This window comes from Fusarium pseudograminearum, chromosome 2 (genome assembly GCF_000303195.2).
Source record: "Fusarium pseudograminearum CS3096 chromosome 2, whole genome shotgun sequence".
NCBI lineage: Eukaryota > Fungi > Ascomycota > Sordariomycetes > Hypocreales > Nectriaceae > Fusarium > Fusarium pseudograminearum.
This window is the reverse complement of record NC_031952.1, coordinates 5,229,791-5,246,917: the sequence shown is the minus strand read 5'-3', so window position 1 is coordinate 5,246,917 and position 17,127 is coordinate 5,229,791. Positions and strand designations below refer to the sequence as shown.

Sequence of the window (17,127 nt, the reverse complement as noted above, 5' to 3'; positions counted from 1 at the left end):
TCTCTGGCAGCTTATGGGCTGCGCGAAACCTCAAACGACTTGGTATAAGCAATTTTGCTTTGCTGTAGAATCGCCTCCTCGCTTGAGTTGTACAGAACATTTCCCAAGTTCCCTTCATCCGCCTTACCAGCGATCACCTGGGTTTCCTGACTGACACCATCAGGATAATTTCCCAACTCCGTCGTGTCAAATTGCGAATATCCTGTGTGCTTCTTCTTTTTCTTCTTGTCTAATCCAAACCTGGAAGATTGGTCTGATACGGATCCGACGACAACAGCTTCTTCAGGTGTGGGCGAGGAGCCGAACCACTTTGGTGCGAAACGCTTGAAGAATTTGCGCAATGTAGGCATCGAGCCACACACGATGAAGAGGTTGGCCTCGGCGATCGACCAGACGTTGGCGGGGGCAGCGACCCATGGGATGTCGAGTGCTCCGAGGAGGGCGGGGAGGAAGATCATTCGAATAATTGACGTTGCAACCGTTCTGTGCAGTTCATGTCAGTCATCAAATCTGCAGCCCATCAGAAGTAGAACTTACATAGTAGCGATACCAAACATGATGGCCACTCCAATCTTCTGGCTCAACGGCATCTTCAGTTGAGCAATCATGGGTATAGGAATGACAAAGAGAATGAGATCAGAGATGATATTAACCACGGCGATGATGATGTAAACGACAGCATTATCGGCACATTTTCCACTCGCGAACCGAAAAGGGTCCCATGCCGTCTGGATAGGGTTGCAGCCAAATAGAAGAAGCGTGGAGATGATGAGTGTGTAAAGAACGACAAATGTGATGGTTCCATATATAACTCGGCGGAACCACAATTGGGGTGATATTTGGAGGTAAAATGTTAACAGCGATGTTTTGCTGCAGCCATTGCAGATGATGAAGACGGGTGCAGCGATGTATGAGCTCTTGAGACGTTTCAGGTCAGGTTACAGTCGTCAACGAGTTAGAGGGGTAGACGTACGAGCATATGCTTCTCAAAGACCTCGATTGGCATTTCCCATGCGTGATGACACAGACCACCGATGGAAATGGACCCTGTAGGTGTTAGTAAAGGGTGGAACTCAGAGTTGATCAAACACTCACATATCTGAACCGACTGCATGACAAGGGAACAGATCTTGATGAAGCAACCCTGTTAGTCTGTGACCACTTTATACTTGTCGTAATCCACTTACCCAAGCAATCACAATAAGAGCTATACAGAAGATCAGCTTCGAGGTCCGAACTGCAGACTTAGAGTACAACTTACCATCATCGATCTTCCAGCTTCCCAGAATGAAGTACTTTGTATACAGTCTCTGTACTAGAAACAGGAACGCAATGGGTCCCAGAATGGCGAATACAAGATAATGTTCGATGGCATCTTGCTTCTGGGGGTTGTCAAAATCCACCACATAACCCTCAGGTGGTGGTAGGAAGGTCGTCACGCCGTTCGTCACTGGATAAGGCATGTTGAGATACAGCTTTACTCATTAAAGAGGGATGTGGCAGATCTAATTGCCAAGGTGAGGAACTGCCCTCTGTTATAATTACAAGATATCCTTCTATGGTCATTTTGTCGGATGAGACGGTTTCGGACATCAGGATTAGATTGCTCTTCTTCTGAGTGATATTATTACAGTATTAAGCCACCATTGGAGAAGGTTATTACAGCAAACCCAACAAAACAATGGATGATGAAGAAAACTCAGTTGGTCTGATCTTTTCTGCAGGGCGATTGAGCCGCTTCATCGGAGTTGGCTTTCCAAGAAACCCGGATACCTGCAGGGATATGTCTGAGGCCAAGAGACTCCATGGGTCATGAGGGATCCGTGTCTTGGATCTTTGGCATTGTTCTTTGTATATGTGTTGGTGATGAGGATTATTTCATGGGGCGATGCATGTTTGTCACGGAGCTAGTGAGATCATCTTCCTATTGTCCTTTTTAGTGGAGTCATTCCTTCGAGATAGACATGCATTACAATTGGTGTGTTGCTCTGGCGAGGCTTGATGCCAAGCCGTTATTAGACCAGTTCAGGCTGACTTGAAAGCAGCGGGCCGTCGCATCCAACTCAGGCTCTGATCAATACCTGCACCCGGATGTTGATGAAGATTATCCATGTTATAGAGCTTCGAGTAGCTAAGAAGTTGGGCAGTTTAAGCTTACTTTTCCAGGTCACGCAGAGTACGTGCAGCTTACGAAAACCCTAGTGTCTACTAGCTTACCTACCTAACGCAGTAAAACCGCTGTGACTTTGCTTAGCGATTCGTCAAACCGTAAGCGGCCATGCTGACATGCGTCGAAAGATCAATTCTAGACCAGTTCCCTTGGAATTCGGAACAAGACCCTTGAGTACAACAGGTGAAGGAACCGAGATAATCCTTGATTAAAACCAGCATGTCTCAGTTGCACATTCTAGTCAACCCATTGTTCTCTAGAGTGGCGTTCTCAGCCGACCTCGGGTGCCGAATCCATTTGACAAGACTGCCTTGGGAGTGTTGGTTCTAGGAATTTGACTACCAACAATCTGCAAGGCGGTCACATTCTACACTTCATCATCTCCTTTGTTCAAATACCCGACACGGTCCCCGGGAAGTCTGAAGCCACAAACCTCCCCATCTTCATTGTTCAATCTTACTATCACATTTAAACAAACAAACATCATGGTCCAAATCACGTCACTTCTTACCCTCGGTCTCGGTCTCGTCGGGACAACACTGGCTACGTCCTCGAACACGGGTCTGTTGCAGATGTTGACTTACGTCAAGCGTCATCCCAACATGACCCGTGCTGAGTTCTGGGAGTACTGGGATACCCAACATGCACCAAAGGTTATTCCTCTTGCAACACACTTTGGGATATCCCGATACCAGCAGGTAGCGCTCCCTTGCCTAAGCTAACCCCAACAGTGCAGACTAGTGATTTGCTAACTCGTTCCCGTTATCAGATCCGAGTTGGTGGGAAGATTGTTCCCACTGACGCCGGCGCCTCGGCACCTGCTTCAAACAACCTTGTCGACTTTGATGGGGTCGCCATGTTTCTCTACGAGTCAGCTGATGATCTGACTGCCATGTTGTCGCACCCTTACTACATCGAAGTTGTTGAACCTGACGAGCATGTCTTCATTGATAAGTCTGCTTATGGCAATGGCATGGTCGCTACTTACATCGGCGAGCACATTGAGGTGGTGGATGATGAGCGCAGTGCTTGGGTGGGCGATAAGAAAACTCGCAACAAGTATCAGAAGCTTTTCAAGTCATACCGATAAGCGCTTGAAGTGTCTATAGTGTCCGGAAGCGAGGCATTCTTTCATGATATTGTTGCGGCCTTATGTTGGTTTTCAGGCTTTGTCCCTGACAATTTTCGGTTGCTCAAGCAGAAGGCATGGCATATACATTCTCTAATGTTAGCTCACCTTGGTGGATAGAACTACATATGATCTAGGATACAACAATAGATCTCAGTTTAAACGTCTTCCATATAACCACCACCTTTATTAAGGAATCGCTATATACGCTAACAATTTTAAATACAGTCATACCGACATCAACGTGATAGAATCATAATTTCCTCTTCGCATTTCTTAAAAGAGATCTACATAACACTTCTTCGTCAAAGGAACATCCGCCTTGAAGGTCAGTTTCTTGTTCTCAGAGTCATACTCTGCATGGTCAGTTCCCTTGGGCTTCTTGTCAACACCAAGAATGGTGATCGTCTCAATCTTGACACCGGCATCGTACTCAAAGCTTCCACTCATACTCAGCTTGCCCTTGGTGTAAGAGAAGTCAATCTCGGACACGGCGTCTTGAACAACAGACTCGCCATCGTCGAGGTACAAAGATCCATGTGCCTTGCCGTTCAGACCGGGTGCAATGACCAGGTTGAAACCCTTCTTGCGCAGAGCGGTGGTAGTGTTGGCACTTTCGATACGCTGGGGATAAATGATTCCGCCCTTGTAGTGGACCATGATATCAGTGAGCTCAACCTCTGCAGACTCGTATGAACCAGTGCCACGGACAGGCTTTCCGGTTGACCACTCGTAAAAGATGTCATCGGGGAGGTAGTACTCCAACTCAGTGCTATTCTCCTTGGTAACAGGGCTGACAAGGATGCCGTCACCGTAGAAGAACTGAAGGTCGATAGAGTAGGTGTTCTTGTCGTTAGGGTAGTTGAAGAACAGAGGGTTGAGAGTAGGGGTGCCTGTCTGGTTCTGCTTGTAGATAGCAGTGTAGATGTAATCGAGGAGCTTGTAGCGAATGGCGATACCAGTTCGGGCTGCCTCAGCGACCTTGGGCCAACGGTAGAACTCCTGAGATGCAGCGGTGATCTCGTTGTGGTTACGGAAGAAGGTGTAGAAACTTCCAAGAGTAGCCCATCTAGCGCAAAGAGTCTCGGTGACGTTGCCGCCGAAGCCACAGACGTCGGCACCAACCACGGGAATCTGGTAGATGGATGCAAACTGGAGAAGTTGGCCAATGCTGAAGCGGTACTGGTCCCAGATAGAGAGGTTGTCTCCAAGCCAGTGAGAAACATCCTTGCCAGAGCCAGCAAAGGTACTGCGCGTGATAACAAGAGCACGCTTATCGGGGCGTCGAGCACGCATAGCGTTATGCGAGTGTGTTGACATCTGAGCACCGTACAAGTTGTGTGTATCATACTGGAGGTAGTCTCCGCTCTGCACAAGGTCGGTATCGGTAGTGCTGTCAGCGAGCGTAGGTCCAGCGCCGTTCTGGATCATGTAGGGAGGCTGGATAAGCTCTCGGTTGGGAAGACCCTTGCACTCATCTTCGCCACAACCAGATCCTGTCTTCTTGCCGCTTTGCCAACTGGAGCCGGGACGACCATACTTGTTTTGGCCCCAGTGCTTCTTGGCTGCCCATTGTCCTACACCACGGCTGCGGGGTGTTGTGCGGACTGCCACAGTGCGCTTGTGGATGGTAGTCTTGGCGATAGAAGCAACCTCACGTGTTTTGCGGCGAGAAGATGCGGGCTGCAGACTATCGGGGAAGCCAGCAATGGGAGCAGGAGGGCCATCACGAACAGGAGGAGGCTTGGGGGGATCACCATCGATCTCTGCGAATTTCTCAGGAGTGGTGTTGTTGCCAGGATAAGGACGGTTGAAAAAGTTGGCAGGCTCATTCATATCAATCCAGAGACCATCGATATCAGGACCGTTTTCACCATCGAAGAAGTTGATAAAGAGATCGTTCCAGTACTTTTGCGAGTTGGGGTTGAACCAGTCAGGAAAAACAGAAGGCCCTGCCCAGACCACCCCTCGGTAGTCTGAGCCGTTGGGCTCTTTCATGAACGTGTCGTACTCGAGGCCTGAGTCAAGGGCAGGGTTGGATTCCATGTCATACACGGCGGGATCAACCATGACGATGTACTTCTGGTCTCTTGCGTGGATCGTATCAACGAGATCCTTGTACTTGTCCGCAGGGAAACGCTCTGGGTCGATAGTAAAGATACGTCGACGGTCCATGTAGTCAATATCAGTCCACATAGTCTCGAGTGGGATTCCAGCAGCGGAGTAGTTGGCTACAACAGCAGCAACTTCGTAAACATCGCGATAGCCGTATCTGCACTGGTGGAAACCGAGACCCCAGTAAGGCGCCATGAGAGGCAGAGTAACAATCTCAGCGTACTGCTTCGCGACTTCACGAGGCGAAGGTCCAGCGACAAAGTAGAAGTCGAGAACACCGCCAATGATGTTGTACTCCAAAAACTGCTGGTCCTTTTTCTTGTCGATGAATACATCCATGCCGTTGGAGTTGAGGAGAAAAACACCATGGGTGCCCTTCTCTCGGTGGTCAAAGTAGATGGGGTGAGCTCCATAAAGGTTCTGGCCCTTGGGTGTACCGTATGAGTCGCGGGTGTAGATAGTGCGGGTGTAGTTGGTCGAGTTCAGCATGAAAGGATCACTGTGCTCGCCAAGGCCGTAGAGGTGAGGATGGTCGGGGAGCTTAGTCTTGAGATAGACGTACTGGCTCTCAAAGACGAGGTCGCTTCCCGACGTATCAAAGAGCACTTCATCGGTATCCCTTCTGGAAACAGTGAACGAGAAGGGATCCGCCTTAAAGTCAAACTTGAGCTTGGAGTTTTTTGGTGAAGCCCACTGTCCAAACCCAGGACGAGGGAAGACATCATCTGGGACTTGGTAAACAGTGTTGTTTGTATCCAAGATCTTGACGTGCAGTCGGTCCTCAGTCTGATATTCAACCTCAAGCTTCAGCTTGGGCAGATCAATTCCAAAGACATCGCAAGCCTCACCCGCGAGGGAGAGGTCAGCGTAGAATCCAGAATGAGTCTCCCAGTGCTTTGTGGCTTTGTAGCCGGGACACTTGGAGAGGTCCTTTTCGAAAAGGTCTCTGCGGGGCTTGTCGAGGTCATCGACGCCTGCTTTGCTCTGGGCAAGCGCAGTGCCTGTAAGGGCTGCGGCGGAGGTGAGCAGCTTCTTGAAGAACATGATTGAGTTGGTCGCTGTCTGAAGAACTGGAACTCAACCAAGGTTCGTTCCAAGGTTAGTTATATATACTCCATGGTCTTGGCGATCGTGACCCGGATAGCTTGAGACTGGATTAAGCTTGCACTCGTCACTCTGCAGACTACCCTGGTGCGGAGACTCCGCCCTGTAATGAAAGCAGTTCCGGGAGACGAAAACCGCTACAACGGTTCGTTACCCAAGATTGATCAGACAGACCGTTGAAGAATTCGATTCCAGACAAGTCATTACATACGTACGGCCGAGAAAGAGCCGGAAGAAACCAAGTTCTGGGTTTAGTTGGGTGATGCTGTGCAAGGATGGATGGCTCGACGCTGGGGTCGATGATGCACGACTCACAAGTCGGAGTCTCCATTTGCGGGGTTGTAGAAGTCAAAGAGTAAGCTTGTTTACAGGGTTCTCCCCCAGATTCTGGCACCAGACTAAAGAGAGCCAAAAAGAAAACTCTGCTGGTAGAATTACTCGGCTGCTTGATGCTGGATTGGTTCAATCTCGGGCCGAAGGGTTATGCATCAATTCAAGAATGATGATGAGAATCAGCCATTGACAAATGAATGGGGCTTAGAGATGTCATGGTTTCGGTAATGATCGCTGGAATAACCTGGGGAATCAGTGTGGCGGACTCGGGTCAGGGTAGGGTTGATGTACCTGTTTTTCGTGAGTGATCCGAGACTAACAGCAACCAACCCTTGAAGCACTATGTATAGCGGATAACTAGTTAAATACTGTCAGTGCCTGATCACACTTGGACAGTAGTACTTTCATCTTGACATCACCACCTCCCTCTTCTTCGCATCTATTCGGCCGGCCTCGGTCTCCCTCTCGGAGGCATTCTTGTTAGCTCACCAGTCCATGTTCTTTTAGCGGACAATCCCCAGGGCCAAGCAATGATTCCCATGGGGAAATGAAGGATGGCGTACGGAGGAATTCCCGGCACCCTTGATGGCGGACCCAGCGACACAAATGACAGACACTTTTCATCTGCAAGTAGGTTAAAGGATGCCACCTTATTTTGTCGCTGAGTTATTCACTTTCCGAAAATGGCACCCCATCTCGTAGTCTTCTCGGCGAATTATGTACAGAACATCCTACCGTAATCATATGGGTCAAGACTGGGGATAGCATCATGTGCTTGAGTAATAATAGGATGACATGATTGTGAAATGCCTCGGATCCCGGACCGCTCGGGTACAAGCGGGCTCTGGAGACGCAGGGTAGATGTTTCTGTAACACAATTTCCGCCTTTACATGTTGTACTCGCAGCATCAGGCATTTTTATACGATTAATCTGGCCATAGACATGAGATGGGATTCTCGCGAGGTACTATCATTCTTGTTTTATTTATAATTCGTCGCTTGGTTAATGGTTCTGAATATTTTTTGTCCATGGTAGTGAGTGGTGAAAGTACATTTTTAGATTGTGGTGTTTAGCGATGTCGCTGAGCTTGACGCTGCTTGACGCTGCTCGATCAGTTATTGACCGCAGTGTCAAGAAAATGAATCGCGTTTATCAGACTCTCAACATTATCCACCTCATCTGCATCCGCCTCCTCAACATCGATGTTGCCAATTCTGCCATCAAACCCATGCTCCGCGTCCTCCGGGAAATCCCCCACAACCTCAACACCAGCGTCGCGAAGCTTCTTTTCAGCAACTAGACTGCAGTCCACGGTCACAGCAGTGTCATTCTTGCCATGCAACAGATAAGTGCGTGGGATCTCACTGAGCTTGCCGAAAGAGAGAGGGTACAGGCGACGGTGTTCTTCGGGAATAGCGTCTGTGCCCTTGTTGGCAATATCTCGACTGAGCCCATCAACGCCGGTCATGTAATCCGGGACCAATGCATCGATATGCAGTGCTGGGGCCACTGAGAATCTTGGATCCTCTTCATAATTCTCAAGGGGCGGATATCCCGAGATTGGCTTTCGATCTTCATTGTCCTTCTTCTTGGGAAACTTACTCAGCACAGAAAAAGTATCAAAGGGAGGCGCTCCCCAGACGTTTGTACCAGGCGTAGTGTACCGTGGGCCAACGGTATCCAGCATCCCGTAGATGAGAAGAAGCCCTTCTGGCTTTCGCTTGACGGCATTCGTGGTGGATAGCGCGAGGTATCCTCCAGCGCTGGAACCAGCTAGCAATACAGAGCCGACACGGCGGTCGATTGACTCTGTGAGTGAAGAGTGTACCCAGTTGTATGCGTCAATAGTGTCATCCAAAGACGCATGAGCCGTGGATTCCGGAACAAGACGATAGTCTGGAGTAACGAAAATCCATTTACGTGCGACTGCTGCGTTGACAAGCCAGTATGGCATGTAGCTGTATCTATCTCCGACGATCTAGAGCAAGATTAGAGAGAGTTTTTAACTAATAGTTCAAGGCTACTTGCCAGGAATCCGCCATGAATATGAATCAGGACAGTGCTCGGAGAGTCGCTTTTCTCCTCAGGATAAACAACATCGAGAAGGATGTCGCCATCGGGCCCTGACTTGTAGGGGACAGTTCTGGAAGTGTAGCCCTTGAGGCCTGAGAATGGTGATGAAGATGACATTCTAAGATGTGATGTTTTCGGTGTTCAAGATATCACTCAAAGATACAGTCCAGGGCTTCAGATCATCAATGTCAGGTCGGGGTAAGCTGGTTTTCTGATAACCCCCGCACTGCAAACATTGTGGAACCACATCATTTGTCAACATGTCTTCCCCGCTTACGTGTGTTGCAACTCAACCAAAGACGACAGTGATGAACTCGGTCTCGTCTAATTTAATGGAAGATTGATGCTTATTGACAATTTAAACCCCTTACTTCATCTACATGAATTTGTCCTCTCCATCAAGTATTTCTTCTGAATTGAACATCGACCCTGGCTTTCACGTTTCGAGAATGTCATCGGTGATTTCACAGGGGTGTAACTCTTGGAATAACTCTGTTCGTTCATAACTATGAATGCACTACTATCTGCCATCTCTCCAGGCTCTTCCATGCTGCTCCTCTTCTATGAGGCCGCCTCACGCTTAACCCTGCGCATTGAATTTACAGTAATCATAGTTGTTGATCCTATTCCCCGCCCATTCAGGGAATGCAACAGCTTTTCCAGAACCTCCAAACACCGCAAACGTGGCAATGAAGACCATGACCTGCGTACCACCGTCCAGTGCCGCGGAAATAAGATAGTTCCACTTGACAAATGCTTGAGGTCGGTAACGTCGAAGGTAGAACTGTCCAAAGGCACCCAGGATGTAATAGCTGGTGAGCGATGCGTTGAGTCCGACGAAGAGCTCGCCAAGGTACCAGAGAATGATGGCTGTGTTGAGGTAAGACCAAATTCGCATGTGAGGGAAGAAACGGTGCGCGATGTAGAACGGCAGAGGAGCCAAAAAGCCGATGAAGAAGGCGATGGTCACCCATTGGTAGCGAGCGCCAATAGAGAACATCCTGGGAGCGATGGACCATGCGATAGCGAGGGTGTTGAACTGCTGGATCTGAGCACCCGACCAAATGTTGGTTCCCTCAGCGGACTTGAGGGTAGGTGCTTGGTTATCGATGATGCTGAGAAAGGTTAGCATGTACTGGAAAATTGGATGTTTGCAAATTCCATACCTGATCATCATCACGTAGTTGAGAAGAGCGCCCAAACAACAGCCAATTACTTGTGTAGTAAATGTAGCCTTGGGGGACAACTTGTTCTGCTGGGCAAGCTTCAGGTCTCGCAAAAGTAGGAAGCCCTGAGAGATAGCATTGTATGTGTACGATGTAAAGTACATGTTTGCTGCTCAATGTCAGTATAATTCATGGAGTATCTAGATGGGTTCTCTTACCAAGCGGGCGCCCGGGAAACATGTATCCTGCCAACATCTGGAAGATCGGCTGCAAGTTAAAGTTGAAACCGGTGATGGCATACTGCGCACCAAAGAAAACAAGAAAAACGACCAAGAAGATGACTGCCAGGATGAATCCCCACCACGGCAACGTCGACTTCATCACATACAGACAAGTCATTCCGACGATGAAGCTCGCAGCGAAGACGAGAAAGTACCAACTGTTAGGAACCTCGTCGTAGTCGAGCATCAGCTTGTAATGAGGATCGATAGTGGGGTCGTCGCGAAGCTTGGTCTTCTCTTCCTCACTGCGAGAACCGCTTTGGCGCCAGAAGATATACGTCTGTGGGCGGAAGGCCTTCTTCAGGGTGCTCATGGTAATCCAGGACCATCCGAGACTGACTTCAGCATAGTTCCACAGAAGCATGTGAACCAATGTGGCGGTCAGACCAGCGTTGGACGTGATGAGATAGTTGACGTAGGTAGCTGTGAGATGAGGAAGGCCCTGCTTGTCAATAGCGTCATTGTTGACAGTGAAATCGGGTTTCATGATCGAAGTCTCGTTGTACTCAACGTAGTTGGTCGAGTTTGAACTTCCATCGTACAGAAGCTGGGCCATGAAGGGGAAGTCCTTGGCTCTCCAGATGTTGCTGTAGTATAAGCCAATCGAAAGGAGAATACCGCCGAAATATCCGATGAAGCTGTTCACCAGAGTCTGGAGAGGCATCCAAAGAGGTGAGCCAAAGCCAGCGATGTAGTTCCAGTCAAAGCACAGGCTCAGGAATCCCATTCCCTCGTTACCCTGGGAACCACCGAAGAGGTTTGTGAAAACGGGGTTATTGCGGTCGGCGAGGCAGAAGATGGAGACGGCAGAGAGAAGGGGAAAGATGTACTAGATCTGTTAGCATAACTCGTATCCGTGCATGGGCATACATACTTCGGGGAACCATTCCCAGCAGAAGATAGCTACGAAAACAATCCAGAAAACTTGGAACCTCTTCCTCGTCTCAGACTTTGGCTTGTGCAATGTCTCCATCACAGTTGTGATGGGCAGGTTCGCAGGGTAGAGCATCTTGGTAGGGTATAGCAACACACTCCTCATCATACCAGCAATACCATATCCAATGAGCTGCGACGAAAGAGTGATGAAGATACCAGCAGCTTGGTTGGGGTATCCACCATACCAAAGCTTCTGCACCGACAGGGCTTCAGTTGATAGGGCTGATACCGATGCGGCGGATGCCATGAGGACAGCTGCAGTGTGCTCCTTTCTGTTCCATGGGTGAGGGTTGAGGAAACGACCAATGGCGCCTTTTCGAGGGATGATGTACGACAAGCCAGTGCCGAGGGTTTCGGCAAGGACGGTTAAGAACATAACTGATACATACACGACTTGAGGCTTGAAGTACATGATCTCTTGTAGGACACCACCGAATGCTGACAGCCCGATACCTATTTCCAGTCAACATCTTTCTCCAGTTAGTTAATGCTTGGATGACTTACCAACGACGAACATGCGGACTGTCCATGGGTTCATAGTAGGATCATCATCGACGTGGATGACATTCGTGACGATATCTTCCGCGGTCTCGAGGGGCCTAGTAGGCTCTGACTTGAGAACTTCGACATCGTAGTTATCTTTCTCGTCACGAGGCAAGTCCTTCTTGTCGGTTGATATGGCATCCCCCTCCGAGGAGGGTTGGGGAGTTATGTCTCTCTTCTCTGAGCTGTCCATCTTGAGGCACGGGTATACAGTTGGCACAAGATGGATAGAGATGCTATCTGATCATCATAGTATTGAATGCTCAACGCAAACATTTTGTAGTTGACGGCATCTTCACACAATTATCCCAAGATATGAGCAAGTGGCCAAATCGTGGAAGTTCCGGAGCTTCGGCACGCTGTCAGCCTGGGTAATCGGCAATCATAGGATAGCTGATAAAGCTACAAAAGGTCCAATTTGCCAAAAGTCCCTGAGGCTTTTGTTTCTTGTTCCCGGTGTTATTCGCGAGGCGGTTTGGCCTGATTCCGAGGTTCGGATCCCAGATCGGTACCCAATCACGCGAGACAGCACCCTATGTAATTTCGTATCCAACATCGGGTAACGGCTTAAGATGCTGACTTAGTTGCCTAACAAGTTCTAGTTCTTCTATCGTGTCGACTGTCACTGTCGAATTGGGGTAATGGCTATCCAGAACGCACCATCAATGGCAAGGGAGTGACATGATCTTTTGAAACTAACCTCCAATTCTTCCCCGCAATAACCGCCCCATGCTGTTCTTAAATTGGGTACGCGTCTCGGGAGACCGGCACTTATTCAAAGCGACCTGCCAAGAGGAGCTAGAATCAACCGAGAAGATCTAGATAAGAGAATGTTGGTTGGAGAGATATTTATCGCCGAGTTAGCCGGATGGGATGTTGGTTGGCAATATTGCTGATTCGAATTCTTGTTAATGAATGAACTTTTGTTGTCAACGATTACCAACGACTGAGAAAGGGATAGTATCTCGACACACCACCTTTCAGATGATACGTGACTTGCGATATTTCGCCTCGCTGTTAGACAACACGAGCAGGGACGGTGTTGAGGCGGGAGCACGGTCCATGGACACGCGTTGCTTGATAAGTAGTTTGGCAGTTGTATCCTTGGTGGACCCAGACTTGGAAGTTGGAACTTCTGTCAATGATCTTTTGAATATACTTGCCGACAATCCGATATCGATAGCGACATTGATGCTACATGAAACGTCACTTCGTGGAACTTGACTTATCGTTTCTCAAAAGGATACTGGCGAAATACTATGAAGCTTATCTGGATAGTCTAGCACCCATTGCCATTATTATAGTGAGACCCAGCTGTTCGCACAGAGCATGTGGCATATGGACATCTTGCATTATCATTAGTAGCATCTCAGCTATCTTCTCACTCATACAACAGTAATACAGAGCGGCACAGCGGTATCAACCCTCCTGTTTTGCTCCCTCCATCCCCTCGTTCCACACATGGTTCCGTCACAAAAGTTCCTCTCAAAGGCCGCTGTAATGCTCCCCCTCTACCGGCTTATCAACATCTTGATCCTCCGTCCCAAATCCTAGGTGGCCAACTTGACTATCCTCACTCTTCCCTGTCGACAGCCTTCCCCATTTGACCTTCTTCCTCGCCACATCTTCGAGTTCCTCCGCATCTTCATCCACAATTAGCCTAGCGCTCATGTTGTCGTACTCGTTGCCTCTGAGGCTGTATTTCGAAGTGGCGCGGCTCAGTGATTTGAGTTTCCTCGAGGGATAGTGACATGCTGCTGAGATTACCGCCGAATTCCCGCCTGAAACTACAATTATCCCTGGCAATTTGACATTGGCTAGGAAGATCGGCGTGATTGCGACACAAACCGATATCAAAAATGACACCAAGATGGCTTTGGAAGAAAACTGCAAACCAATCGTGACCGTTTTGGTATAAGGATAACCGGGAGCTAATGCTACAATTTGTCAGAGAAATGACTCTAACAAACTGTGTCTGGGTTATAAATGCTTACCTTCGTAGTTACTCACATAAATACAGTTAGAGTAGAGCCAGTGCAGTGCAATGCTTACGATGACCAGTGGTATAGAGAACCTATATGGCAATTGCAAACGGTACGTCGAATTTTGACTCCCCTTTGGCTCAGTAACGCGCAAGGATCGGAATCCGACACTATACTTTGACCACTCAAACTCAGCCAGCATGCGTGTGAAGAGCCCATTGTAGGCCAGATAACATATCGACAAGATAAGTTGTGGCAAGTTAGCTACCATAGTAAGTGGTAGCAGAGCAAAGCCTTCCAGTGTATCGTTGCGGACTTCTTCGTTAGTGGGAGAGTGGCCGAAGCGTGCATCGCTCCTGTTCATCTTGTCAGCCCATCTTCTATGTTCATAGTCAGAGCTCAGGATTAACATACACGCTTTGCCCCCTGACAGATATTCCTAACATTGTTGCTGCCACAATGAGGGAGCTTCCAATGAGGAGGGATGAGAGAATCCAAATATTTCGGGGCACTGCTTTTCCAAACTTGCGTACAGACGTTCTTTGCCATTGCCGGGGGCCTTGCAGCACCTTGTATCCCTGCGTCGTGTCGCCAAGTGCAAGTTCTGTGTTGGCAGGTCGTTTCTTGAGATCTTCCAAGCTCAGCGTGCACATGCCCCTTGTCTCCTCGCACGGTCTTGCTATGAAGGAAGCGATAGCGTCTCCCGGTGTCATTAGAGGGTTATCGTCCCCCCACACGCGAAGCTTAAGAACTAAGAAGCAAAGCGTGCATTTGAGTGCACACATGATACAGACAATAAGAAGAAGACTGTTAGCTATAGTCAATCGACACGGCGCTTGGTACTTTTCAGACCAGCAATGATCAACCAGCATAACTCTATACTGGGATTTGTATGCTTTAGGGTCCATGACGAGTATGCCAGTTGTGGGGTCGAGAAAGTTGATGAGACCCGACATTTCCCAAGTAGGGGTTTGTCGGAAAGAGGCTTTCCATGAATCACCATCAAGATTGGAATAATATCGATATGTCTCTGCTATGGCACCATTACCATATTTATTCTTGTCGCCGGTGCGTGTAAACCCGTCCACTGCCCATAGAGTGTTGACGGCGTTTATATCTGTCATGTTGGTCGTGTTCTTGTAGACTTGGCTGAGTTTCCATCCATCTGTTGAGTTACGCCACAGGTCGTCGTAGTCATAAATGACCATTATCAGGTGTCGCCAATGTGTCTTGATTCTAGTCAGCTAATCTGCGTGCCCTGGTAGTTGAGATGGAGGGTTCGTTTACCAAGGACTTCCCCGGGTCGTTGTATCGCTTCATACATTCCGGAAAAGTGATCTTCTCCCAGCTGCCGGTAGCTATAGACGCGTTTATACGCTTTAAACTCTCCATGTTCATATACTCGCCCCTACCTCTGTCGATATAGCTTTGCTGGTCAGGTTTCACGATAGGAGCCTGGCCCTGCCAACTACCATTGATAAGGCTCTCAGCACCCAGGAGCAGAGTAAAGCCATTTGTGCTTTTTGATTCGAGCACGCAACCGTTGAAGACGAGGTGCAGCGGGACTGAGCTAAGTGAAAACAATGACCAGAATAAAACCTTTCGCCAGCCAAGATAGCGAATGTTTTTTAGAGACTGAACACCAATCTCAAGCCACTGTCCCTCTTTGTGCGCAGCGTCTACTTCCTTTCTCGTAGGCGCCACAAGACTCTGCATGAAGAAATTGGACGACGCCAAGACGCCTGTGCCGATAACGTTGATAGCTAAATGGATCCAAAGGTTTGCTTTGGCGGTTGTATCGCAGTTGCCTTCGTGAAGGATGCTCTGGCCAAGAGCATCCGCACGTTTGCTGCCGCTGCCTCTAGAACCATTCTCTCTTTTCAGTGCAAAGAGGGATACGAAGAGCATGGCAACTAAAAAGGTTGTGAGTGTCGCGACTAAGCCGGTCAGGTACACAGCTGTACGTTTCCATCCTGAGTAAGGTGCCATATTGCGCCTCGTTGCTCGCTAGTCAACATTGACAAAGGCACGACTGATGCGTGGAGAGGTGCCACACTTGGTAAGTGGTGCGATTGCAGGATGGATAAAACACCTAGGTAGTCAGTCTGTCAGCCTTGTCAATTGATGGACACGTGAGCCTGAAGCAAACCTGGTTAAGGTACCTACGCTACGCGAATGCTCCAGACAGGATGCAAGCGAAGGATCAAGGTGTGTCGCTAATTGTCTCCGACAGGAAAAAGGATTGAGACAAAAAACGGAGCAGGCATATCCGGCGTTTGTTGAGTTAGTTAATCTCATGAATGTGAGGTATGGGATCAGGCTGTCAGGATCACACAGTCACAGCCTATTATCGCCTCTTTCCCCTGGCTGACTATTTTTACTTTTTAGTTCTTGACGACATCCTACATGAAAGAAGCGCTGGATGAGCACTAATTTCGGAGCTGGACAAGTGACATTGCATATATTTGCAGGCATCATGCAGCAGCGTTTCACTGGTGACTGCCAGAAAGAAAAGCACCAACACCCTAACGGTGAGATCAGCCCTGTAGCTGCTTGGGTATACTGTCAACCCACACGAATTGACAGGGATAAAACGGCCGCTCGAATCCCTCATGCAGTGAGATTTTGGATGGATGGACAAGCAGACGGAGCTGTGTTCATCCGTCATCTGACGTAACCCAAAGAAAAAGAAAACAGGAATTATCGGGGATATTTCATCTGTTTCACGGCAGGCAAAAGAGAGGCAGATTAATGGGTTACAGACGTTGCTTTTGGCAGCCAAGTAAATTCCATACTTGAAACGGCCAGGGCCACAGCAGCATTGTGCCAGGGCAATAAGCTAAGCGAGGTACATAGGTACATCAAGATGTGCCGAGCTACCAGGGTAGGGACAATCTGACGTAGAGTTTGTTTTCTCTACGCGATCAAGACACTTACCCTATGCTTGAACGCGAAACATCTTGCTCAAGGCAAGAGAGCTTGAAGAACCCTAGAAATAACTTGTCAATAGCGTACATTTGTAAATGAAATCCGATATAAATTTAATAGACGTTAAAAATGGCTCCATGAGTGTTGATTGCTGGCAAAATCCTATTGTCATCAATTTATGTGGTCTGACAATCTCATGCTGGTGTTTTCCACGTGACCCCCACAACATATCAATCACCTCACATCAACAACAAGTCTCATATCCATCTACGTTCATTCACAACTTCATACAATGTCTCTTCTCTCACTCCCAACAGAGATTCTGGAACAAATCTTTCAGGAGCTGTGTCTTCACTGCAAGAACGC

At 48.5% G+C, this 17,127-nt stretch overlaps 6 protein-coding genes across 6 annotated transcripts; 1 reads left to right on the top strand and 5 right to left on the bottom strand.

The window, feature by feature from the left end:
* Positions 1-11: 11 nt before the first annotated feature.
* FPSE_10270 (uncharacterized protein) lies at positions 12-1,463 on the bottom strand (the record flags this gene model as incomplete). Its single annotated transcript, XM_009263387.1, has 6 exons — positions 12-483; positions 538-917; positions 974-1,047; positions 1,096-1,129; positions 1,188-1,207; positions 1,262-1,463. 6 exons carry the CDS (start codon positions 1,461-1,463, stop codon positions 12-14), a joined length of 1,182 nt encoding a protein of 393 aa, XP_009261662.1.
* Positions 1,464-2,655: 1,192 nt separating this feature from the next.
* Positions 2,656-3,260, top strand: FPSE_10271 (uncharacterized protein; the record flags this gene model as incomplete). Its single annotated transcript, XM_009263388.1, has 2 exons — positions 2,656-2,868; positions 2,940-3,260. 2 exons carry the CDS (start codon positions 2,656-2,658, stop codon positions 3,258-3,260), a joined length of 534 nt encoding a protein of 177 aa, XP_009261663.1.
* A 315-nt stretch (positions 3,261-3,575) lies between these two features.
* On the bottom strand, positions 3,576-6,458 carry FPSE_10272 (uncharacterized protein; the record flags this gene model as incomplete). Its single annotated transcript, XM_009263389.1, has 1 exon — positions 3,576-6,458. One exon carries the CDS (start codon positions 6,456-6,458, stop codon positions 3,576-3,578), a length of 2,883 nt encoding a protein of 960 aa, XP_009261664.1.
* Positions 6,459-7,963: 1,505 nt separating this feature from the next.
* Positions 7,964-9,042, bottom strand: FPSE_10273 (uncharacterized protein; the record flags this gene model as incomplete). Its single annotated transcript, XM_009263390.1, has 2 exons — positions 7,964-8,830; positions 8,911-9,042. 2 exons carry the CDS (start codon positions 9,040-9,042, stop codon positions 7,964-7,966), a joined length of 999 nt encoding a protein of 332 aa, XP_009261665.1.
* Positions 9,043-9,505: 463 nt separating this feature from the next.
* Positions 9,506-12,044, bottom strand: FPSE_10274 (uncharacterized protein; the record flags this gene model as incomplete). Its single annotated transcript, XM_009263391.1, has 5 exons — positions 9,506-10,040; positions 10,092-10,260; positions 10,310-11,201; positions 11,247-11,761; positions 11,813-12,044. 5 exons carry the CDS (start codon positions 12,042-12,044, stop codon positions 9,506-9,508), a joined length of 2,343 nt encoding a protein of 780 aa, XP_009261666.1.
* Positions 12,045-13,336: 1,292 nt separating this feature from the next.
* FPSE_10275 (uncharacterized protein) lies at positions 13,337-15,822 on the bottom strand (the record flags this gene model as incomplete). Its single annotated transcript, XM_009263392.1, has 4 exons — positions 13,337-13,788; positions 13,846-14,189; positions 14,248-15,062; positions 15,121-15,822. 4 exons carry the CDS (start codon positions 15,820-15,822, stop codon positions 13,337-13,339), a joined length of 2,313 nt encoding a protein of 770 aa, XP_009261667.1.
* Positions 15,823-17,127: the final 1,305 nt, after the last annotated feature.